The sequence below is a fragment of the Colius striatus genome, chromosome 1, assembly GCF_028858725.1.
Source record: "Colius striatus isolate bColStr4 chromosome 1, bColStr4.1.hap1, whole genome shotgun sequence".
NCBI classification, from domain to species: Eukaryota; Metazoa; Chordata; class Aves; order Coliiformes; family Coliidae; genus Colius; species Colius striatus.
Window position 1 is genome coordinate 110,374,291 of NC_084759.1, and position 26,804 is coordinate 110,401,094.

Here is a 26,804-nt window from a genome sequence, read left to right on the forward strand (position 1 = left end):
TATCTAGAAACTTCAGATTGTTTTATGTGAATGTTTCACACAAAGAAATCAGCCTTTTTGGACTGGATTCATATATAAGACAATTCTTCAAAGAGAGGATGCTTTGTCATTATTCCCGTCTCATGACAAAATCTGCAGCGTACCTGTAAAACCAGAACTTTCCAGAGGCTTTTGACACTGTCTCCCATCACATCCTCATCAGAAAGCTCTGGCAGTGTGGATTGGATGAGTGGACAGTGAGGTGGATTGAGAACTGGCTCAATGATGTAACTCAGAGGGTGGTGATCAAAGGCACAGAATCGAGTTGGAGGCCTGTGGAGTTCCACAGGTATCGGTTCTGGGGCCAGTCTTGTTCAACATCTTCATCAATGACCTGAATGAGGGGACAGAGTGTACCTTCAGTAAGTTCCCTGATGACACCAATCTGGGAGGACTGGCTGATTCCCCAGAAGGCTGTGCTGCCATTCAGTGGGATCTCGATCGGCTTGAGAGTTGGGCAAAGAGGAACCTCATGAGGTTCAACAAGGGCAAGTGCAGAGCCCTGCAGCTGGGGAGGAACAACCCCATGCACCAGAACAGAATGGGGACTGACCTGCTGGAGAGCAGCTCTGCAGAGAGACTTGGGAGTTCTGGTTGATAATAAACTGAATATGAGCCAGCAATGTGCCTTCGTGGGCAAGAAGGCCAATGGTATCCTAGGATGCATCAAGAAGAATGTGGGCAGCAGGTTGAGGGAGGTTCTGCTTCTCCTCTACTCTGCCCTGGTGAGGTCCCATCTGGAGTCCTGTGTCCAGTTCTGGGCTTCTCAGCTCAAGAGGGACAGAGAACTTCTGGAGAGAGTCCAGTGCAGGGCCACCAAGATGATCAGGGGCTGGAACATCTTTCATACGAGGAAAGGTGGTGGGAACTGGGGCTGTTTAGTCTGGAGAAGAGGAGACTGAGTGGGGATCTTATTAATATTTACAAATATCTAAAGGGTGGGTGTCAGGATATTGGGGCATCTCTTTTTCCTGTTGTATCTAGCAACTGGACAAGGGGTAATGGGATGAAGCTGGAGCACAAAAAGTTCCATTTAAATATAAGGACAAAGTAATTTACTGTGAGAGTGAGGGAGCCCTGGCACAGGCTGCTCAGAAGGGGTGTGGAATCTCCTTCCTTGGAGGTCTTCAATACCTGTCTGAACACGTTGCTATGTGACCTGATCTAGGTTGACCTGCTTCTGCAGGAGGGTTAGACTAGATGATCTCCAAAGGTCCTTTCCAATCCCTACTGTTCTATGATTCTATGATTCTTGCCACAGACAAAACACATTTATTTTTACAGGGATGCTGGGTTTAAAAAGCTAATTTTAAATTACAGGACTTCGATGTACTTCCTGGATGTTAGTACGTGCTTTTACCAGATCCTTATTTTAAATTTTAGCAAAATTTAGACATGTATCAGCCCTCCTGCCATGCACCTCATTTTCCATTGGAACGAAGCATGGTTTATTGTGCTAGAGGAGCCACAGGATGCTCAGAGATAGACCTCTGACCTGAACAGTGATGGGACCATATCAATGGGTAGTGTCCAGAACTACATCTGTTCAGTGTTTCCTGATAACTACAGAGGACTACTCCAAGATCTATAAAATAAAAGTTCACTGATATGGCTGCATTTCCCACAACAAGTAAGCAGTAAGTGAACTCTCGGTCATTATATACGGCTTAGAGTTCATATAAAAGAAGCAGCATAAGAAATGCTCTGATCCTTCACATTAGTATTAGAGCAGGATTTATGATTTAAGATTGTATAGGATTCACAAGAAGCAGTTCTGAGAACACAGAGGCTGAGGATTTAAATACAAGCTAAAGGAGTCTATCTAATCTAATATATAACTAGTAGTCAGAATCTGATATAAGGAAATTCATAAGACTTCATCCATAGCACACTGCAAATTCATTTTGGTAAAAATTCGTAATTAAAGTATAAATATAATAATAATATATTAATAATATAATAATAATAATAAGTATAATAATCCAACTGACAAGTGATGCCAATGTTACTACACAATGTAATACTGAGCCTATGACTAGCTATTTAAGTTAAACAGGATTATGAATTTTGAAAATGCTGTCTCTGTTTCTAAGGAAATTGCATTTTTCTAATTTTCTATTTCTTTCTTGTCAGCGGATTCAGTCCTGATTATGAGAGGCAAGGTTCACAAAATCCATGACAATTTGTTTTGTGCATGAACATAAACCTTTCAGAATCAAACTCTTTTCTGCAGCCACCTCTACATGAGCATTTGAATCTGTATCTCTCCTAATTTTATAGTTAGCTTTATGGTTAGGACATCTTTTTCATATAGAAAGAAACAGGCTGACTGAAAGGAAGTTACAGTGGTGCTAGTGGTTTAAGACTAGACAAACTGATTTAACGGAATGTCAGGATCAGAGTATAAAAAAATAATAAAGAGCTTTCTGGTTTTCCAATACAGCAGAATAGCTGGGTATGTCCCATCAACATGCACGGTAATGAAATATTTCCACTGCATGACATCATCAGATTAAAAGAGAGTTCTTCACTCACTGAAAGTATCTACCTTATTAGTAAATGTCTATTCATTCAGTATGCAGGTGTTGTATTATTGTGGTAAGTATTACCATTTTTCTTTTATGTTCAAAAGAAAGGGTTTTTTTTTCTGATATTAGCATCTGTAAAAAAATAAATAAAAACTACACATGCCACACCTATGTGAATATGCTAGTCTTTACTTTTATTCCTAACTTACTTCAGAGGGAAACAGCAAAGAAATTAAGACTTTGCGCACATATATGAAATAAAATAGCGATAAAGACTAATCAAAATGTAATGACTTTTAATCAGTTTAGACTCATACTGTAATCAAAGATTTTACATTCCGACACTATGGATGAGAAAAAGTACATATAACAAAAAATGTTTGGTGCAAAAAGAAAAAAAAGAATGAAAACAAGAGCTCAAATGCATAGTTTCATTAATGGTGCTCAAATAAGCTTTAAAAGATTAACTTTACCAGTAAAGCAGTGATAGAAATCTAGACACTTTCAGGAATACAAGATGTGTCACCATTAATACTTGAGAAACAGGGCTCAAATCAAAATAATAGCAATCATTGTTTGATAATCAAATATAATTTCCTATTATTTAGAATATATAATGGGAGGAGCAGGAATTATTACTTTCTTGCAATTTACTCTGTGTCTAGCTCATTTTATAAATGACAAGCAATGTATTCAGTTCATTCAGTCCCAAGTCTTCCTAAACGGACACTGGGGAAAGGGTTTTCTATGGCTCCTGCCAGCTGAAAACATACTTGTATACCTAAAACTTCCAAATGAATGTGTTCAGAAAGAATCCGGGGAGAGATTATGAATTTATTATGAACTGATTAAAAAAAATATTTTCTAGTTTATATCTATTGTCCTCCAGCATGAAAATTCTGTACTTAAGCCATATTATCCTGCTTAACCTTTTCAAAGTGTAATCAGTTAAGAGAGAGAAATACTAATAGAGATTCAATCTATATACCAAAAGGGACCAGATCTTTCTCCTGTGCACTAAATCACAATGTCAAAGCTGAGTAAGTACCATATTAAAGTAAAGAAGATTTCCAAGATAAAGAGTTCCAAGACTCAGGTATTATCAATGTTTAAGTAAAAGCACCAATAAAAAAAAAGAGAATAATTTGGTCACATTTTCTCTCTTTCCTAAATACTTCAGTTTGAAGATTATACACAATGTGACCTACAGAGGAAGTATCATTATTTTCAATGACTGAGGAATTTTTATTAAACATAGCTCTGGTCCATTGTGAAATGAAATCTCCAATCTCTTCCTTACTTTTTCTTCAGGGAATCAGTTATGATGGCATTTAATTTCATCCAGAGTCATCTGAACTTTAATGTTGTGATACACATTAGAATAAAACAGTAGGTAATTACTGGGTGTAGTCAATATGTGATTAATCAGTTCAGATAGAATCTGTTAAAGACAAATAACAAGCAGCAGCAGAGTTTGTACCAGCTGTTTGTGTTTTCCAAGAAAATAGCCTCCCCAGCTCTACTTTATGGAAAACACCTCTGATTTATCCTGCCTGTATTCCTCTCCCAACTAATCTGTCCCAAATAATTCTCAAAAATTGTTTTCTTTCGTCGCAATAAAATTCTTCCATAATACAATTTCTGAATGTCTATTGCCCCATGTAATATCTTTCTTCTCATCTTACAAAGATTGTTGTATATGATGAGTAATTACACTGTAATTACTCTCTGAGTACCCTGTCCTCTGTGTTAGGAGACATGGCCAGAGAGCAGAATGAAGCCCCCTTAGTCCAAGGGGAAATCATGTGTGACTTGTTGCTCTGCCTCAATGTACACAAGTCAATGGGGCTGGGTGGGATCCACCTGAGGGTGCTGAGGGAGCTAGTGGAAGCGCTCACTGAGTCACTTTCTACCATCTACCAGCAGTCCTGTCTAACTGGAGAGGTCCCAGTGTACTGGAGGGCTATGATTCTATTACTTTTCTGAGGTTCACAGAAGTACTGATACATACCTCCATCCTTAAATACTTAAAATCCACTAGACTACAAAAGATTACTAGTATTCATTACGTTCACTACATTTGCCAACTCTTCTGTAATAAGGTTCCAGAATTATTATATTATTGAAGTGTAATGATTATGGCTTCAAAAGCACTCTGCCCCCTGGGTTTCTACCCACTTTATAAATATAGCTCGCCTTGATGATCTTAAAGGCCTTTTCCAACCAAAACAATTTTATGATTCTAAGTTAGTAAAATTAACTACACATGGGAAACTCAAAGTCTGTCTTTATATTTACTAATTTTTGTGCATGATTTTCTCTTAGAAGACTTTAGATCTATAGTATATCTATTAACATTGGAAGAGATCGAATAAAAGATTCACTGATTCAAAAACATGTTTCTAACATTAATTATTATCTGATTACAATATGATTGGCAGCATTATGTAAATTCTCACTGCAGTGTAGAGTGATAAGAAAAATTATTATAATAGTCAAAGATGTTGCAGATACACAATTATTTTAGTTAACAACTTATCATCACAATAAGTAGTCAAGCACTCATTAAGCACTTGTTAATCACCTAGTAATAGTTCAATCAATTAGCTAAGCACCTGCAAATAACTCAAACACCTATTGATTAAGTAAGTATTCATTTGAATCACATAAGGATCAAACTGCAAGAGTTACATACCACACCTGATGGGGACCTGTTGCCTTAGCTGGTGAATGTATTCGTTAGATTACCTTGGCTGTTACCTTAGTTATTACTAAAACAAAGGGACTGATATCTTTTTTGACCAATCACTGTGATTTTGGAAATTTTGTGTTTGTTGGAAACCAATCAAGGTGAAGGGCTAAACTGATAGATGGACATTTTATGCATGCTTGTGTTGGCAAATGTGATTCTTTTGTTTGAGCTGTATAAAAACCCTGAAAATGGTAACTAACAATGAAGCATGTATGGAGGAGCTATCCCCCGTGTTTCCCAGCGCTGCATAATAAAGAAGTGCCTGCTTTATCTGCATTCCTGTGTAGATAAATTTTTCCAAGATTGCAAAGATACAAAGATATCAATCATATTCATAAAACACTTCCTAAAATCTTGTGCATTTGGTTTCCATCTGATCAACAAATTTAAAACAATTTTACAAAGGTGATTACAAAGATCTGTGGACCAATTTGAACTAAGATTAAAACTCTTGAGGGGAAAAATTAGAGAAAATTCCCGACGGCTCTAGCATTTGCTTCAGAGAAAAACCCTGCAGCATTTTAAGGTATCAGACACTTCATGTAATCTTCCCTTGTGATTAATCTGAGATGTAGCAGTTTGGGGAGCCGAAATACTAAAGTGTGCTTTACCTGTTTGGCCTTTCAATATTTTATATTTTGATTGCCTGTCAGTCAACTCATCACTTTGTCCACACATGAAGTGAAGTTGCCAACAAGAAATGGGGAAGTATAGATAACCAGTCATAAAGAAAAGATGGAAAGGTCAATACTCAGCCAAGTCTCATTTTAATTGGATTATATACCTGAAAAGGCAGAAATGAGTTGATGTGAGTTGAACCATGAAAAAGAGAAAATTAAACCAGGAAAGATGATGATGATGATGTGACTCTAAAACAACGTTAACATTCTTGCCAGCACAATGAGGTGAAAGTGGGCTTAGAAAAAACTATGTGGTTAACATGGCATGCCAAGTGAGAACATCAGGTGTGAAGGCAGCAGATAGGACACTGCTAATCATACTGACAAGGAGATTAAATTGAAAGGAATAAAAACAGGTCTGTGTTTTAAGTTGGTGATGTAACAGGGTGCAATTCACAATATAATAAAGGGAGAAGAAGGCTTGACTTGTCAAATAAACACAGATATTAAATTCCATCTTTCTAGCAGTTATGAGCAACTCTGATAACATTTGTTTGCTAATTAAAAATATTTACCAGTAAAAATCTCTGCATCAGGATCTCCAGGAGTGTTTCTAACTTCAGCATATAAAAATGTTAGCCTCTCCAGTTGTGTCTAAAGATTTTTCTTATTTTTTCACCCATTTTCTTTTCCCCTGCACTGTCTTTTCCAGCTGGAAAGAAGCAAGGAGCTCAACTGAAATATCACGCAAAAGTTTTGCTGTCATCTGTGGACATTACAGCACAGTTTCTCCTGTGATACCCAACATCAAGATGTACTTCATAATGAAATAACAAACTTGTTGACAAATACAATTCAACAGGAAATAGGTGCAATCCTGCAAAATTTGAACATTGGAAGCCTTTTGTGCCTTTGTTTTGAACAAGCCTTAGTGCATACAGCCAGTGGGCTAATTCCCAAGTAATGCATTTGGTATATGAGATTCATAGTTCAAATTTCTGAACCAGGTCCTGTATATGCCACTATAGACTGAAGATACCACATAAGCAGTACAGGTTCCTTCTCCCCATGCTCACCTTTAACACTGCCCCAGAGTCCACCAATCTGCAGATTGGTGTGATTCTGAATTAGTTAAATTTGCTTAATTACATTTTACAGCTCAGGGACTTTTCCTCCACAAATTTACTTAATTGTTTTTTTGAATGAATTTTGCTTGTGGCTTCCAAAACATCCCTAGGCAATAAGTTTAATTACAAACATTTTTAAAAAATACTGTTTTTTTTTTTTTTGTTTGCTTTGAATCTGATTCCTGATGAATTTATTGAATATAATAATTATTGTCTACAATAAACAGTATATAATCACAAATATCAGTGATTTGTTCAGTCAGACTCAAAGTATCTCTGTATATCATAGGAACAGTACTTCTAGTTACTGATGCGAAGTAGGTCATAGGATAATGGAGTTTTTAAACTGATAATACAAGACTCCAGAGAAAAGACAACAAACATGGACAACTCATGTGATAGAAAAAACCTTCAAGGTAAAAAGCCATTGTCCAAATGCTTCAAGGTCTCTAAGTTGCTGCAACATACAGCAGGCAATCTTCTCATGCCTAACATTATCAGCATTGGTAAAATCATAGAATCATAGAATGGTAGGGTTGGAAGGGACCTTTAGAGATCATCTAGTCCAAACCTCCTGAAGAAGCAGGTCAACCTAGATCAGGCCTCATAGGAACATGTCCAGGTGGGTCTTGAAGACCTCTAAGGAAGGAGACTCCACAACCCCTCTGGGCAACAGCTGTACACAACAAACTGCTGCATTCCTTCATGTCAGAACACAAATTGTGGTTCCCCTATTTCACGTTGAAGTCTGAAGACATTTTCAATGTAAAGGATGCATGTTACAACTGAAGTCGAATTTCAATACAAGAGCAATGAACCATTTTTTCAGAACACTTCTACAATGATGGCTTACTACAACACAATGTGGTCAATGTTCTATTTTGACAAAAGAATAACAATGGTACAACATACTTTCAAAGCTGTGAAATTCAAGTGAATCTATCAAACCTAAAAATGTAGTAGAACACTGTGTCATCTACACAAAGTTTAGCACTAATGGTGCTGATGAAAAAAACTGGTTTTATCTAATTTCAGAATCCCTACAATATCTGTAGGTAGTTAGGTTCAGGCTTTTCCTTATGACTACTGTTCTATGCTGGACATTTTTTCATGTTTCTAATGCCTTGCTGTAAAATTTTAAGTACTGCAATGTACGCATTTTTACAAACACCCTTGTGAAAACTACATACTGTATTAAAAATCTATTGAGGCAACAAGCACTTCCAGCTCCTTTTAAAAATGTGTTTCAACCTGTTAGAGTGTTAGGACAGACACGGATTTTCCCTACCCATCCTCCCTGCTTGCTCTGCCTGTGCCAAGTGCTGCACTAGGCCCTGTTTGCCTGTCCTGTTCATTGTGCACCCTGGGGAACGTTTAAAGCCCCTGTGGTTGCTGTGGCTCCGCCTCCCAGCAAGACGGTTCCTCTCATGAGAGCTGTTGGCTCCTGGCAGGTCTCTTCACTTCTTCTCCACTCCCTGTGCTCAAGGAACCCTTGGATCACCTCTGTCAGCTTCTGAGTCAATCATGGCATCACACCAATAATAAAGGTAACACATCATTTAAATGTGTGTTTTCTTCAAACACTTCACTGAGTTAATCAAGGAGAATAAAGCAAAAATGGATTTTTTTTTCCAATAGTTTAAAATGAATGTCAAAAGACAAAGTAAATAATATAATAAGTAAATTAAAATCCATTTTTATGTTTTCAGCCCAAATAATATTTTTGGTAAAAACAAACAAAAAAGTGTGAAAACAAATTACAGTCAAGTGACAATACTTTTTTAAAAAGGAAGAACTATCTCAGTCATAAAGAATTGTGATTGTGTTAATTAAATATGTTACTAATTCTGTCAGTATACAGAAGAAAACCAGATAGTTTATGCAAGGTCGTTGCAAATACAAGATCCATCAACTTGGTGAAATTCCTACCACAACATAAATGTGCTTATGAGCAGCAGGTGAATTCCTGCAAAAGACTCTAAAGCCATTAACAGCTCGGTAAGGAGTACGTAATAATAGGTTGTTAACTCAGCCTTCCTGACAAGAACATCATGAAAAGGCACTTTGAAACTATTAATACTAATACTAATACGTTTAAAAAAAAAAAAAACAGAAAAAAAAGAAAAGGAGATTTTTTACATTGTGTTTCTTTAAATCTACAAAATATATATTAATGTTTTTATTAGAGTATAAAACTAACAAAACTACATGGGAGTTACTGAATAACATACCCTTTCTATGAATTCAGGTTGGCTAATGAAATCATGCATGCAAATGAAAAGCTCCTCTAATGTTAATTTTTTATTCCAAAACCCACCACCGTCACATCCACAGCTTTTGGTAAAACGTTTGTAATAATATTAAACATGGAAATAGTATGTTTTATCTCATGAAAATTGAATATCTCTCCTTAAGAGACCTTCCTCTTTCTCTGTTTTTTTTTCTCCCTTCTTCCAGAATGACTGGTTTGGCGATATCACTACTAATAAAAAAATAAAAAAGGGGTTGTTTATGTTATGCAGTCAGTGGCTTTGTCTTCATTTCAATGTCCAAAAAAAAAATCAAACTGGAAAAATAATAACAACCTGTCCTTCTGCATGACTAGTGTGCAGTTGCAATTCAGTTTCAGAAGCGAAGAGGAAAAAAAACTTTCTGTGGTTCCCTCCTCCTGTCTCATCCCAAAGCATACATGTTTTCTTATTGGTTTCTTCCCAGATATCTCCTGAATGCTTAAAGAGGTTTCAGGAAAAAAAAAAAAAAGTACGTAAAATGATATAACATATTGGAATATTTCTTCATTTAGATAAAGATATAACCTCACTTATGTCTCAAAGTACTTGTATTCTTGATTTAATCTGGGAATCCACCTTTATGGTTGTGAAAGAACAATTTATGAATAGTAAGTAGGTGGTGTGTAATGAAAACATTGCCCTAGCTCCAGTTTTTAAAATAGTTTGGACTCATAGATGAAGACTTTTATGAATGTTTAAGCTTGTTCATATTTTAAGAAGGTCTAAAGGAAACATTCTGACTGGTTTTAGAGAAATTGGGACCTGAATATTGTATTTACTTATAAATAAGAAATTTATTTTTTCTTTGATGGCCATCTTTTGGCAGCTATGTTGTTATATTTAGGCCATTGCTCACAACACTCAACATTCTTTTTGTAAATATATGTCAAACTTTCAAACACAAAGTTCAACTCCTAAATGTGTGTTAAGGTAGCTAAGGGAGGTACAACTGTAACTTCAGATACTACTAAAATTTACTGCATGTAGACTTAAAAGGTGAAATATTGAAGCTAGGGTAATAAGAACAGCAATAACAACAAAAGTTTTAAAACGAGACTAAATTATTTTGTTAATTCAGGAATAAGCATGCTAAAGTTCCTGCTACTTCATGCAACTGATATATTCATTCTGAAGAGACAACATTTATTTTTTAAAATTAGTTTATCAAAATCATCTAAAATTTGTCCTTGGGAGGGAGATGAAACTTACTGCACTATAAAAGGGCTGCTCCTGATTTTTGACCCCACCTAACCACATGCTTAAGATTAACAGCTGATTCCTGCAGTTAACATTATTATGCTTGCTGTGTCAGTAAAATATTTTTAAAACTTTTTTTTCTGAAGTTCAAATGCCAAATGGGTAGGAAAAAAGTTTAATAATTCCTTTCATCAGGAATCAACCTCTGCTATCAGTGGATTTAGCTTTCTTGGCTTTCTTCAAGGTATGGAACTAGCTGTGTTTATTTGTAATGGTCTGCATACCTCCTATGCCTATATCTTTGAAATATCATTTATTCAAAAGCAGTAATGCACTTTTGCTACATTTATGCAGCTCTTCTAGCAGTTACTGGAATAAGCATTGTGCATGCAATTTTCCTTGGGGAAAACGGTATTGGCTACAGACAAGAAAACAAGATCAGCAACTATGAACTATGGTTTTTTTTTTTTTTTAAATCAAATCCACTAGGCTTGCTTAAACAGCATTGTATTTCTTGTTGAGACTTTTTTTCATTCAACAGGAATGACAATTGTAATAGCTCTGTAGGCTACTTTATTATTAAACACGTAGGTTTAGAAGCTATCTCTAAATAATTGACGACAATGATTAGGAGACTAGCTAAACCATGCACCTAATGGAGAAAGCCTAGCTCAGAACTTTTTGATAAATCCTTTGCCGCACATAAGTGATATTTAGAGGCTAGATTTCTTTTTCTCCTAGTACTAATTATATCAGTGTCATTAATAATGGCTGTGGCAAGGTCCTTAGGTTCTGTTCTGCAGGAAAAAATTATATCTAGTCAGGGAGTCTCATAATTATTCACTATCATTTTCAACAGTTCTGAGACCTTTTTTTTTATCTTTTCAGAATTTAAAGCTTTTACAGTTCTTCCCTTGGGAAACTAGGTTAATAACAGCAGAATAGGAAAACTGAGAAGCTTGTTTAACATCACTTACTATGCTAAAATAAGCTAGGAGATTTCATTTTAATGATTATCTCCCAAAGCACATTTTTAGTGATTATTTTTTTAAAACATTCACCAGACATGGTTCATTTCTCAGGAGCAACAAATGGCCAAGAATGTCAGAGGTGCTCCATGGAGCCCTGATGCCTCAGTGCAACATGCTGATCTGTTCCTGCAGCTATGGCCAGATACTAAGATCTGGCTAAATACTATTATCCAAATGCTCTTAATATATCCAAATTACTCAATGCTCTTGTTTTCAGAGGAACGTGCTAAAAAAGTATAACAAATGTATTATTTCATGAGCTCTACATTTCTGGCTTCTGGTCACATCAGAAACATGGTACTCATAGGCAGCAGATTGCTACTTATGCCTCAGATAATTTCAATAATTGAAAAATACTATAGGAGCAAAGGGTTTGTTTTAAAAGAGAATGATTACCATGAAGCTAAAAATTCCCAACTGATCATTCAACGCCAACAGCATAGTGCTTACCATTTAATACTCACTGGCTAGCCAGATACCTGAAGTGTTCATATGTTCATTCCTATTGTTATAAATCTCTTTTGTGTTCCCCAGTCTTGTCACTGATATTGACTTTAAAATTTAGTCAGAAAGCTTGAAAGGTTATGAAGCATGCTATGCTAGGTATAGCAACAATGAAAGAATATGCCCAGAAAACAACCAGTACATGCTAACAATCCAGTCAAAACAGTACCAATTGAACTATACCTACTCATGAATAATGTCACACACTCTGCAGGATCCCTTTAGCCTCATGTAGATTGGAGTTGTTCATATATTATTCTTTATGATTTAAAAATCTATCATAAAAGCAAAATCTGAACCAAGAAAGTAATGGCTAGTACTTAAGGAAACAGGGAAGTCATAATATAGTTGTGTCGGTGTCATGGTTTGACATGACAGCCATTTCTGGTAAGGGGGAAGGGGCTGTAAAGATGGCTCCTAAGAAGTTGCTCACAGCTCTCTCCAGCTCAGAGCCAGACCCACTTCTGGGGCTGAGCCAATTAGATGCCTCCACGATCACTTTTTAAGAAAAAGCTGGAAGAGGAGGTTTCTTCCTTCATCTTCCTCCATTTTTTTCCTTCCTTCAGCCTTTTCTTTTTCTTCTGGCTGGTGGTGGTGCAAGGAGTAGGAACAGTGAGAGAAACAACCATGCGGACTCCAAGGTCAGTGATGAAAGAGAGGAGGAGGTGTGCTGGAGCAAAGACTCCCCTGCATTCTATGGAGACAACTGGTGAAGCTGAGATTTATTTTCATTTCTTTAAAGACCCTGCATCCGTGGTAGAGACTTATTTTGATAATGAGCCCGTATCAGGGGCAGAGACTCATTTTGATAAAGCTGGCCCTGGACCAGGGGCAGCGATTCACTTCATTAAAGGCCCCAAGCCAGGGACAGTGACTATGGCCAGAGGAGGCCGTGTCCCGTGGGGGGGGACCCAATCACTTCACTACAGACCCCGAGCCAGGGGCAGTGATTTTCTTCTTTAAAACTATGGCCGGAAAAGGCCGTGTCCCAAGAGAGGGAGCCTTTATCACTATGGCTGGAGCAGGCCGTGACCTGGGGAAGGGACCCAATATCTACAGCTGTAACTGTGGGGAGGAACCCATGACAAAGCAGCTCATTAAACTTATGCCCAGAGTAGGCCTTGTCCCGAGAGAGGGACCCTGTAACTGCAGAAACTGCAATTGTAGTGAAGAATCCACACCAGAGACATTCACCAAGGACTGCACCCTATGTGAGGGACCCTGTATCGGCAGAAGCCACAACTGTTGGGAACAACCCACACCAGAGAAGTTCATTAAGGACTGTGTTCCGGGGGAGGAACCCCGTGTTGGAGCAGGGGAAGAATGCCAGGAGTCGCCCTCATCTGAGAAGAGAGAAGCGGCAGAGCCCATCTGTGAGAGACTGACCACATGCCCCATTCCCTGCCCCCCTGAGCCGTTGACGGGAAGGAGGTAGAGATATTGGGAGCAGTGAGCTGGGCCTGGGAAGAAAGGAGGGATGGGGGAGGGAGATCTTAAAGTGCTAGTTGCAATTTTCTCATCATCCTACTCCCTTTTTGCTTTTATTCTGTTCTGTTTCTTGTAGAACAAACTTTCCTACTTTCCTCTCTAAGTCGAGTACTGGAGTCTGTTTTGCCCGGAACCGTAATTGGCAACGAGCTCTCCCTGCCTTTGTCTTAATCCACAACAACTTTGCTTATCTTTTTACTCCCATTTTGCATGGGAGTGCATGGGGGCACTGAGCGAGAGACTGTTGTGGTGCTGCTGTGCTAGCTGGGCCAAACCATGACAGTCTGAAAAAAAAAAATGATCCTTGTATCTCATTTAAACATTATGCAAAATTGTAATTAAAGAGGTGTAAAGACCGGCATGGTTTAGCCATTTAAGTAGTAGGGAAGCTGGGGGTCGAGGAACCTCACATAAAGCCATAGAAGAAGAAATGACTTTACTTCACCTTTCCAAAACATCACCCGGGAATTCGGGGAATTATTTGATCTACATTTTGTAGCTTCTTAACCAAAATGTTACTGTTTTGTCTTATGAGAACATGTACAGCACTTGTTCATTGATTCCAGATGATACTCAAGTAGGGTCAGGTTCTGTCTGAGCAGAAATGAATTGATGTGAGAAGTCTATAACAAAGCTAGTTCTTTAGTTAGAGAAGACACAGAGCACCACCCTTTGTCTTAAATCAGGATGTCACAGACTGCTAGTTTACATGGGGAAAAAAAAAAGCTCTAATGAAACAACTTGGGCACCTGTGTGAAAGTGAGGTTGGCACATTCCCAAGGTTCCCAGGACTGTGCTGTTGCTGAGCTAGTCTTCAGTATGGTACTGAGTATAGCACCAGACTATTTGTCCCTCAACATGTTTGGAAAAACGTGGTAAGGATATCAGTTCATACCGCTCTACATGCACCAAGTATCACATTTATTTTCCCATCAAAGTATAGAGTATACAATATGTTGCAAATATACACTTATATGGCTTTGAAATAATATGGTGCACATATTTCTAGACAGATACGTTTGCCTTAAACTGCAGAATTCTACTGTAGGCAAAAAACTCTGAAAGAAAATATAAATTTCTTGTTTATAATTTTCCATATTTTTTTAAAACGTCTGTCATTCAAAACATCACTCATTGATAGTCTTAAATCTTCACATTAGTCCTTCACATTTTAATTCATGTTAATGAATATTCAAAGAAATAGTGGTTTTTGGTTTAATATTAGATTTTAAGAAGGAGCATCATTTCTCATAAAAGTAAATACAACTGTAGGCTGATAGAAAAATTATAAGATCATACTGCTTTTGAACTCTTTAAATTTGGTATTTTCCTTTATCTGAATGCCTCATTATCTTTTCACCTCTTAAAAATCTCATTGGAAAATTAATTTCCCGCTTGCCTCTACTGCTTAGTTATTGTCTGTCTTCTATTTACGAGTTCTATGCTAAATAATACTAGAATGGAGAAAAAGTCGTATCTAACATCCTACATATCCTGTGCACTCATTGTCATTTGGAGATGGGTTAGAATTTTTATGTGAAAACTGTCTGTGAGTTGCAAATTGACTCTGTCAACAGAATGAAGCATTTTGTCAAAGGGATTTGTCTGTAGCGTAAATTTTATCAAAAGATAAGAAAGCAAAGAAACAGCAGTGAGTCACTTCATCCTATATCCTGGTCCTAAAGATATTCTCTATTTGGTGATGTCCTTGCAACGTCTTGGGAGATTGCTTGGGTACCTCCCATTAAAATCTCCTCTTCTACAGACAGGCTTTCTCAGCTAATCATATATGATCTTGTATGTAACGGAAAATATAATCCAGCTGGTGTATTTGGACCACATGGGAGAACAAACTTAATAAACCTCTAGGTATGTATACAGCTTGGTATGCTTAATCCAGCTCTTAGGGAACATTATTTTTTTATGATTAACTTTAAGAGTTTAGGTGTAAAAGGGGAGGAATAAGTATTTTCCAGTTCAGCTGCACAACCTGAAGTGCAGCCGATATGGTTTATTATCCAACAAGCACTGTGTTTCCTTTCCCATGAGCAACTTCCTACAGAAGGACTCAATGTTATTATAAATATGTAACAAGGATCTTATCCCATTTCCAGAAATAAGATGAAATCCCGGGCCTCAACATACAGTATTATTTCAGGATCATGATATTCTCTCTCAGGATACATCACAAGCAGTGGAAAATGTGTTCTCTTTACTGTGACAGAAACTGATAGCATCTTGGACTGAATGTGTAGGAATTTTTGTTCTCCTCCCAGGCCAAGTCAGCTCTCTTAACTGTGTCCAAAGTCAGCTTACATTCATTGCATTTTCATCTGAAAAGCTGCAGAACTAATTGACCTCTTGTCACCCAAGCACATAAATGTGTACAGCTTATTCCTAAATAAGAAACTAAAAATCCGTACAGTCCATTTAGAATTAACTCAGAACAAAGTCCCATTATTTTCTGAATATTTTCATTTTTAGAGACAAATAGAAAACCAAACAATATTTTGTTAATTTATGATGCTGAGTGTTTTTGCAGCAATTCACCAAAGGTCGTATAGAAGAAGGTGCTTTAAAGCAGACAAATTACTGAGCTGCTTTATTTTATTTTTTTTTTAATTTTAAAATTAATGTATGTGTTCCATACTTTCAGCTTACTGATAGCCTTGTATAACTTTCCTTCTCTATTATTTGGGTGAGTCTTTCTCAGAAGATGTGAACATTTTTAACAGAGAAGTCTTGATCTCTCAATAGTTTGCTGTGTGCAATCTGTATTGCACAAGAGTACAAATATAAGTTTCTTGCACATCTAGCACAGTTTAGCCTCCTTCCCATGCTCTGCTTGTTCTGGATATGCATGGAAAGACACATTTCTATATTCATCGTCACTAATTTATCCTACATTTTGCAGACTGCTCACAGTAATTTATCAGACAGCTACTTGATTTCTGGAAGTTTACATATGCTTCATGAAACCCTGGGAGCAGATGACAAGCTATGACTTCCATTTACGAGCTGCAGAACTCCTACTAGTTAAGATTAAAGCAAGTCTGCTTCCATAACGTGCTTCCGAATGTCATCTTAATGATTTTGCAAATGTCAACAAGCAATCTTAGAAGAAACAGCAGTTTGTATTTGTAAAACTTTAAAATCATGCAGAGTTCTTCAGTGTTTTTCAAAGTTACAAACTAATATAATCAGTTGAATTTAGGGGATTGTATGTTTGTATTTGATAGAGACATTACATTTCATACGTTATATATCAGAAAAAGACCTCTTTTCTTTTTTGAACATAAATGACAGGTAAAAAGAGGTAAGAGCAGGTTTGAAAAAGCTGTTTCATTTTACTAGTTAGTGTGTTTATTAGTGCCTAAGACTATTATTTTCTTCATTTTTCTTGACTCCTTAAGACATAAATAAAATTTCTGAGGTAATAAAAAATTTCTGAGCAAATAAATTCTCAGTATTTCTCTTAATTAACTTCTTATTTTAATATCAACAAATAAAACAAGAGCAGTGCAAGTCATAAAGCAGATTACTGTGGTAATGGATCAAAACCTGACAGACTTCCATTAGTATAGGAAAGTAATGATTCCTTGCTTTGGGTAACAAAAATCTGAGCAATCTGTCTTCTCCTTCTAGCTCTGGTATTTAAAGTGTTTGGATTTTTTTCTAAGTTTATGCTTTCTTTTTTTTTTTTTTTTCATTGGAGCTGCATTATCTCAATAGAGAAGCACAGCCAAAGAAGAAAATTCTCAGATATTTACAAAGACTAACATCCATAAAGCCTTCTTTCATGACTTGGCTTAGGTTTCTGTTCTGTTCTGTTTCTCACATATCCATTAGTTTCACTATGGCTTTCAGACAGAAACAGAGAAATAGTAAGACCTGATTTAACAGACAACTGTTTAAGGTATGAACACCAAAAAATTCCTCTCTATGTCTTTAGGAATGAAGGCACTGATGAACACAAAATTTTACACTAGTACAAGGCCCTGTAACCAACAGGAAATGACAGAATGTATTTTGTGCTTTGAGAGAAGTAGGCTTCCAATTATGCTTTCACAAGACATGCTTATATCTTTGCTTGTAATGCATGTTATGCCCTCTTTTGTGTGAAATCCCATAATTTTGACAGAATGACAGAAATTTGACATGAATGCTATGCATTTTCTGTCTTGTAACTTTTTTGTAGCCCTCTAAACAAGGCTGATGCACTTATCATTTAAGCACAGATTGTTGCTAAAAAGTGCTCCACGTTGGCATTTGCCTTAATTGCATAGTTTAATTGTCAATATAATGTATAGATTTATAGTCCATAAAATAAAATATGTTCAAGCATACGATCCATATATATGTACTGCCTCGTTGCTGTTCTTGATTCTGACATGAAATGAGACAGTCATTAAGAAGTTAAACCACAAAAAATCAGTACAAAACAAAACATCCACTTATATAGCAGTGTATATGGGATCAGGTGAAAAGTTTAAAGTATTTTAAAAAATATTGAAAATATGAAACATATTGCTCTTTAGGATCTGAGTTTGGGTGATGCTGTGAGACCTACTTTCTCATAGTACTTGATCTCGTAGTCCAGAATTGTTCCATGGGGAAAGTCCGGCTCTTGCCAGGAGAGGGCAATGCTGTTTTGGGAAGCCCAGTCCTTCCTTACCATACCTATCAAGGAGGGTGCTGAAAGGGAAAAGGATAACTAAGGGTTAAAGACGAAGCACACTGTTTATCCTTTCAACCTATTGTCTTAGGATACCAACCCGAGGTAACATTGAGTGACCTCCAGACAGAAAAGCATGACAGATGGCAATTCTCAAGGAAACCATATAACCTGGAATTAATGTCTCAAGTCCATACTAGTAAGTCCTTTGTTAAAGCGCAGACCAGCTTCTGAAAAATGGCACTATCAAAATATATAGAAAGACACGCCTGTGCCAGTCCCTGCTGCCAGCTGTGTGCAACCAGGTTGCACTGCTTGCTCCAAGGACATCATGTCCAGAGCAGAACCACATTTCAGAGACAGTAAATTCCACACTCAGGATATTCTTCATTAAATGTTATAATTGAACTGTGTAAAATGTACATTCAGTTTATTCTTCAGGGTAAAGTGACATAGCTTAAAAAAAATGCAATGAATCCTATTTCTGCTAGCTGAGCTGGCAGCAGCAGCGGCATTTTAGCCCATCCATGAGGTAGCTGTATGCACAGAAGAGTCAGCTTGATAGAAGAGGCCAATGGTATGGATTGGGTTATGGGCAAACCATGGGGGCAAAAGTGCACTCAAACCTACCTGCTGTAATTGATGCTGCAAGTGTGCAGCAATGCAGCAAGTAGGAACTGCTTCTATCAGGAAGGGGCTCAACATGGGTGGATACACCCAAGAGCCAAATTAGATCACTATGGGATTAAATAATTTTAAGAAACTGATTTTTTTCCCTTTTGGAAAAGAAAGTTGACTGTTATGTATGCAATAGTTTATTTTATTAATTTGGTCAAGCATATATGAAGGTATAATATTTTCCAGACACTAATGCTATTTTAATAGTATTGATGTGCAGCTTTACCAAGTGTTACAATAAAAACAGTTACCTTGTGTAACAGTCTTGAAAACAATTGAGTAAGGTGATCAAAATAGCTACCAAAAGTCCTTCCACTGGCCCACAACTTCCACTATTTATCTTTCCACTAACAAATATCAGTTTATTACACATCCCATTACTCTCTATTATGAATTTTACTTAAGCTCTTCTAAACTTTCAAGGAGTTGTCTCCTAAAAATAACACATTTTTGATTTCTGGTTTTATCTTTTGAATAAAGAGCTTCCCTAGAGAAATGAAGTAAGAATCTGCTTCTAGTCACAAAATTTCACTCCTTAGTTTTCTTTCCTGTAACTATTTCGGGAAGTTTAATAAATAAAAATAATAAAGAAATTCTAAAATGCAAACAAACACTGAACAAAACAAACTTGGTTGTTTTCCTTTTAAAAAAGTAAATTCTACACAGACATGCACATAACAATGTCCTCCTTGTAACAAGGCATTTATCCAACATGGAAAATAAACTTCTATACACTGTCAGTCCTCCCTGTGGATACTCTGTGGTTTAATAGTCCAGTCATCTCTGATGTGAAAAAAGCCCAACCCACCATGTAACCTTAAATGAAAAAAAAACCTACCAAAATATTAAGTGGACAGAGCTTATACAGGAAACTGTCCTACACCTGCACTTAGGCCATTTTAACCACAGGCCTGATGCAAGGGAATGAGAGGAAAAAAGAATTCCTGCTATGCTGAATGAAGGATGAACCTATTTTTCAGGAAGTCCTTAAATGGCATAATGTTCAATAGAACAAATAAACAACAGAACTGAATAGAAAAAAATACAAATAAATAAATAAAATGTATTCATAGGATCTGGGCCAAAATATTATCCCTTGGTACATACAACTACTCCCTCAGTCAAAATGAAATTTTTACTCTTAAAATTGAAAAATTTTACTCTTAAAATTACAAGAGCTGAGCTCTTGTAATATTTCTCTGGGGTAAAAACAGCTACTCCAAGCAGAGAATGAAGATAGGTTTGCTTAAAGAAAAACTGGACCTAGAAAGGATAGATTTGTATTTTTTAAACACTGATCAAGGGCCTACAAGGGCATTGCTCATATACATTCATTTTCTGTTTGTTGTTTTGAGTCATTCCCTGGTACCAAGCTGTCATTTACAGGCCATTCTGAGGGAGCTATAGCAATCTTTCAGATATGTCTGGTACACCCTGTGCCTGTGCACAGGTGATGAACACAGCTAGGCCAACTTCCCCAGCACATCATGGTTTAATCTCGCTGCATTTGTGAGTTGATAGGTCAGAAAACAAAATCCTCGCAAAGTGATTAAGGTTGATTACAGAACATATTAGGTTAAACTGAAGACATAATTATAATTTTGGCCCTTCTAGGCTTTAAAATATAGATTCCTTCTATTACATGTATTAAAATTATGAACTAAAATTATGACCCAAGTTTTATAAGCTTTTCATACATACCACGTCATGCATTTATCTTTGGGTTCTAATTTACAAATCTATAGAACAATTTGTGTCTGTTTTCAGCCTGAGCTCATTGCACTAACTCTTCCATTTGAGGAAGCACATGTCAAAATAGCCTTGGCATATAGGATGATCCTCCCTAGTGTTCAGTACATGACAGCTCAAATCTTATTTCTGGGAAACAAGTCAGTAGCATAATAATGGAAGAAAATTACTTTAGCCCTCTCCTAAACCAGTTGTGCTTGACCTATACATTAAGGCTCATATTACACCTGTGGTGCTGTGCTAAATCAAAATGCAGAGGTGTGTACATAAGGCTGTGAATATGAGAAGCATATTTGTATTTGTATCAGGGAACTGGGAAAAAAAAAGGTGGGTATTTTTTAACAAAAAGCCACAAAAGAACCACCATTTCTTACATGTTCAGAAGAATATTCCTGTTTTGTTTTTTTTTAATAAAGAGGTTATTTATTCAAATCTCAGAGAAAATAATGACTTCTAGAAAAAGGACTACAGTCAGAAATTTATTGTACAAAAAACACCCAAATAAAATCAAGTCATTAAACTAGCTCAGTTTCTATTTCTTTAGTTGTTATGAAGTGCTACTAAAAGTAATACTTTATATGGAGAAATTTCAGCTTCTTAGAACAGTTTTTCACTATAACAGAAGTTATTTAGACCCTAAATAACCTATCCTTTTATTGTTAAAGTTCTTTTAAACTGGAAAAATATAAGATAGGTAAATCCTATTTGCCCATTTATAAAGACTGTTCCAAAGTTCCTATGATGAATCGATGGGAAGTTCTTTTAATTAGTTGTTTCAAATCCAGTAGCTGCAGGAGAGCTCTAATTTGGTTACCCAATGAAACCATTTGAAAAAAAAAATATGCTTAGAAGCACAGCATGGCTTTTAATCACTTTAATGGAAGCATTTTCTTGCCATTTGTACTAGGCTAAAGGATGGTCTCTGGCTTTTGAGTTCAGCACAGATCTCTGTTTTGTACTGCAAAAGGATTCTTTGCACCATCTGCTCTCTACACATTCCTCTACACTGTTATAAATTTCTTGAATTATGACGAGTCATCTACAACACCGTGAACTCATTTCATTTAGTCTGATAAGTTTGTCTTTTCAAATTTGTATTGAATAATGATTGTTCATTCCTTAATTCAGAGTAAGCTTATTTTATTCTAAGTTTCTTTGACTTCTCTTTTTCAGTATCCCTTTTCCCATATGTTACACAAAGGACAGTGTATTTTAAAAGATGATTGGATTCCAGTGTCATTTCTCTAGACTTTCTCTTCTTCTGAACGTTCTCTTCTTTGTCTTATCTTTAACTATCTGATTTCAAAATAAGTGATCTGAAGGTTTTCTGAGGCTTTTTTCCTTCAGTCCATTTTCTAATTTTACAATTTCTTGTTCCATATTGTTTAAAGTAGGCAACAAATTGCCAGAATTTCTCCTTTGGTTTCCAGGCTTGAACAACTTTAATATGGTGCCTCTTCACTATGAAGGAGCTTCAGACTCAATGTCAGCTGATGATAATGCTTTCAATATTATTAGCATTTGAGGTTTTTACCAAAAAAGGATTTACCAGAGAAGCAAAGAGGCCAAAAACCTTCAGCCTCCACTACTAACACTATGTGTGGCATGTGTTATTGCTCAGCTGACAAGGACGTAGTTATGTGGCTCATCGTCTACAGAGGTCTTTATTCCTGCAAGGATTATTAGTCCTCCTGCAGAGAAGTATTTTGTTCTTTTTTCTGTGTTTGCATATTAATCTTTATGTTGCTGTCTTTGTAGGATAAGGGAAGAGAGATTATTTTATGAATGAGGAACATGACATGGATTCAGGAGACCTATATTTATATTCTTTGCTGGCTGTACTCTATAGAGATTTTCTATAATCTTTTGACTGAGTTATCCTAACATACAATGTGAATAGCAGTATCTTCCACTATTTCCAATACATGAGCACTTTCATATTAGAAGTGTGTGTGTGTGTGTGTCTATATAAAAGACAAAACCCTTTTATTAAAAAACCCAGTTCATAATTCATCTCGCTGTATATTAAAATTGTCCACGTGGCTGAAATATCTTTGGATTTATTCTGAATTCAATAAGAATTCCTTTTCATATCACACAAGGCTGCTTCAAATTAGTAGAATGACTAGATAAGATGTTTGATTCTTCATGTAATAGTCTCATATCTTCGTAATCACTTCAGTGGTAATTCACAATTGCAATGCTTGGAGGGGATACTATTACTGTCAGTAACCTTGGAGTTCAAAGTTGAGCATGGAGTTTTCCTGACAAGGCATAAGAGCTAGCAAATTAACAAGTTTGGGGAGAAAAATATTTTTACTTAATTTTCTTACACTAGTTCCCTAAAGGTTTGAATTCAAAAGACAGCATAATAGTATCCTCCTTTTGAAGCACTTCATTTACTGAAAAATATGCCTCCAGCAAGCTAGAGTTATCATCTCTCCCTCCATTTTACATTCTTTTCCCTTGCAGATTTTCTTTACTTGCTCAGAAATGGTGGATGGAACAAGTGAATCTAATGCTATTACCAAAAAATGAATTCTGCTACAGTGTTGTGTGCTAAAGGTCATGATAGATGCAAACCTCAAATTTCCTCCAGGCTAAACATAGATTCAAGAAGATCTTTTCTTGCTATGTTCCATAATGCAATTCTTTCTTCCTTGCTGCTTAATTTCTCTCTCACCTATTGTTGATCTTATGTATGGAGACAGTAATTATTCACCCATATTATTTTGCAGCACTACAGATTTTCTTTCACTTACAGAATGTGCTGGCATTCATTATTTTGCAGGCTTGAAATACTCCTAAGATCTCTACTTCTTACAGGACCTGCTTAATTCCTGATTTGTCAAAATAGATTGTAGTGGAAGATATTTAAAAGCAATCATATAAAATAAAGTCTTGTCAGCTGTCAGTTAGCCCCTGTCGATGTTCTGTTCTCTCTGACAAGATGTATGTGCAAAACTCTCAAAGGTAAAAAGTACCATGAGATATTTGGCATAATTTGTAATACAGTGAACAATTTAAAATATTGTAATAAGATGTTATTTAAGTAACAGCTAAAAAAAATAATCCCATGAGTGTTTTACATACATGTACATTTTAAGGAGTTACTTTGTAATATGCGCTTTATTTCTGAAGTAAGCAGAATAAATTCACTTCAGACAAGCTTAGGGGAAAGGTTTGATTCAGGAGTTACAAGCAAACAACAACAAAAAAGTGCAAAACTGAAAAGGGTTGCCTGTCACATAAATGGAAATCATGTCAAATCAATGCCCTCTGACAACCGAAGGGATTTGCATCAGAATAAGCAGATTTTTGGCTCCCTTCCATTGCCTTTTATTGCTACAGCAGCAGGAGACAAGAAGTGGCTTAAAGATCTAATAGGTCACTGGGATTCCCGAGGGAACAGCTCTCCCTCAATCAGAGCTTCTCTGTTGTTGTTTGGCAGAGGACACCACTAGAGTTGTGTGGCTTTTGGTGTACCAGCTCATGTTAGATAGCAACGATATTTGTAGTTGAAAGGCACGGCAAGTACCTGGGGAAAAAACAGCCCCTCCATTTCATTTGTTTCTTCCAGGCATTTTGCTCTGGATCAAGTAAGAGATGGGACAGGTAAGGCTGCAAGAGGACCTCCAGGCAAATCACTTCCCTTCCCATCACCTCTTATGATGATTAAAAACCATTTTGTGGTACCTACAGCAGAAGCAAGAGAATATAAGGTTCTTAATCAGCAGATCTGATGCTTTTGCAAGACCAAATGTTAAATGTACCGTTCACTGTTTCTCCTGGCTCAGTGTCGTGGTTTGGCCTAGCTAGCACAGCAGCACCACGACAGTCTCTCGCTCAGTGCCCTCGCTCAGTAAAGCATCAATTGACTCAGCCCCAGAAGTTGGTCTGGCTCAGAGCTGGGGAGAATTTTGAGCAACTACTTACAGGAGCCATCTTCCCCCTTACCAGAAAAGGCTGTCATGTCAAGCCATGACACTCAGACAATGTGGGAAGCCACTGAGTGGTGGTGATAGCACATACCATTTGAAATTGGTGTGTGTGCTTTCTTAGGGAACTATTTGCCACATTCAGGATTCCTCTTAAAAATGAAGGCAGAGTAGCTTATAGGATTTCCTTTTTAGGAAACTTGTGCTAAAAGAGGAGGAGGTATGAGAAACTGGTTTATTAAAAGATTCAGATTGCTACTATAATGATGTTAATCAGGATGAAAAAAATGTCTTCCAGCCATTGAGTTATGTAAGTTAAAGATATTGTGCCAGCACTGCTAGGTGCCCTATGATGTGAGGACAACCTGTGGTGCCACATTTCTCAAGAGAACTTTGTTTTCAACCTCCTAATGTAATCTGGGAATTGCTAAAAACTTATTTGAAATAAAACTTGAGGTTAAGAAGGCATCATTTATTGCAGCAAGGTGTCATTATGGAAACAGACCTGTGAGTAAGTCTCATTCAGCAACAACCCCTCCAAGGTCAACAGGAACCAAATTGCTCTGCAGAATTTCCTGCTGCTAAATTGATCTCAGAAGTTTGAAAATGAAATAAGCAGGTTAAAAAGCACTAGGAAATCTGCAATCTTTTCACTCAATTAATTGCTACTCATCTTGAGATGTAACAAAGACAAACCTAAAAGGTACATTTATTTCAGCAAATCTTTCCTGATCTTGTTTATACCAAAATATGAGACTACATCAGATTGTAGGTCATTTTATGTCAAACAGTACTTTACAGGTCTGAAAGAGGTTTTTGTTTTAGTAAGGAAATCATGAATATTTTATTTGAACATCGTCTGTGAACCTTCTGTAAAAGCTGTGTTTGTTGGCATGTGCTGAGAATGTCAGAGCTACTGTACTTCAACATTTTGAGTGAATATGTGTAGGTCCTTGGAGACACATCTGATACTGACTTAAAATATACATCTTCATTTTCCCGGTAAATGTTCATTTTGACAAAGTCATGGTCACACTAAGTAAATATGCCATCATAAATTAATTCTCCAAGTGATGCTACATACAAAATTATGTTTTGTATGTATAATTATATGTTATAGTAATTCAAAAAAGATTGCAAAGGTATGCTTATCTGTTTTTTAAAAAGAATCATTACATAACAATAAACAATATAGTTTAGTTTATCCCTGTTTTACATAGGGTCAAGTATCTTTTAAATCTTTCCTATGTAAGAAAAGCACACCATTTTCCACTCTTGACATACAGACAATGAGAAACTCTTTTAGAAGGCCAGTAAGTCAATGGTTTGTACTTGAAGCACTACGAAAAAGCACTGTTGCTGTCAAAGATATGTTAGATGTTGAATTTCTAGTAAAGCAGGGTGGAATTCATGCTATTTGACTAAATTTAAAAATGGGGTTATAGTTTTGGCAAGTTTTCTTGATTCCCTCTGTAGACAGAGGCAGACAGATAACTTCAAAGGACAATTTAACCTGTCGTGGACACCATCTTGGAGTGGCATACATTACAGGCTGGAGTTTAGATGCCGAACTTTGAGATGGCTACCAGTAGCTCAAACGTATACCCTGGTTTCAGCCACAACATTCAATACATGCAGCACTACTGTTAGCACAGAAGCTTATTAAAAGATCAGCCATGGATCTTCTTTAAAGATGACCTCTATAGGAATGCAAGAGTCATTTTAGATATGTCAACATCCTACATAAAGTGTTTTTTCAGTTGAATATATCTATATGCAGTGTTGCATAGTCATATCTGAGTTAGCTAGTTAGATTCTATACTGAAACTAATAGAACTGCATTAGCTCAGCCTGCTGAATGCTTTGGAGAAGATACTGAGACAGTATTGAGCTGTGCTGGAAATACAAGGGAATGATACAAAGAACTAGAAAAAAAAGAATTAATAGAAGGCTCATGAAATGAGGTTAAGGACAGATGATGCATACTGCTCATGTTAAAATAATAGCTGGCTACAAAAGTAAGCAGCAGTGATTCTTACCTGCTTTCTGTGAATGGTGGGAGATAATTAATGAAGTGGCACCGTCAAATTATCAAGAAACCATAGATAAAATATCAGGGAACATACTCTGTAGTGAGAAAGCATTTAGATATTCTATTAGATCATGGGTATGTTTGCACAGCTCTGA

At 36.6% G+C, this 26,804-nt stretch overlaps 1 protein-coding gene across 1 annotated transcript in view; it reads right to left on the reverse strand.

Annotated features, from left to right (window-relative positions):
• EPHA6 (EPH receptor A6) overlaps positions 1-26,804 on the reverse strand; it is a 497,763-nt gene that overhangs the window by 134,246 nt on the left and 336,713 nt on the right. Inside the window, exon 6 of the mRNA XM_062003218.1 lies at positions 18,148-18,272. Within this exon, the coding sequence (XP_061859202.1) occupies positions 18,148-18,272 (125 nt within the window). The remainder of the gene's footprint in view (positions 1-18,147; positions 18,273-26,804) is intronic.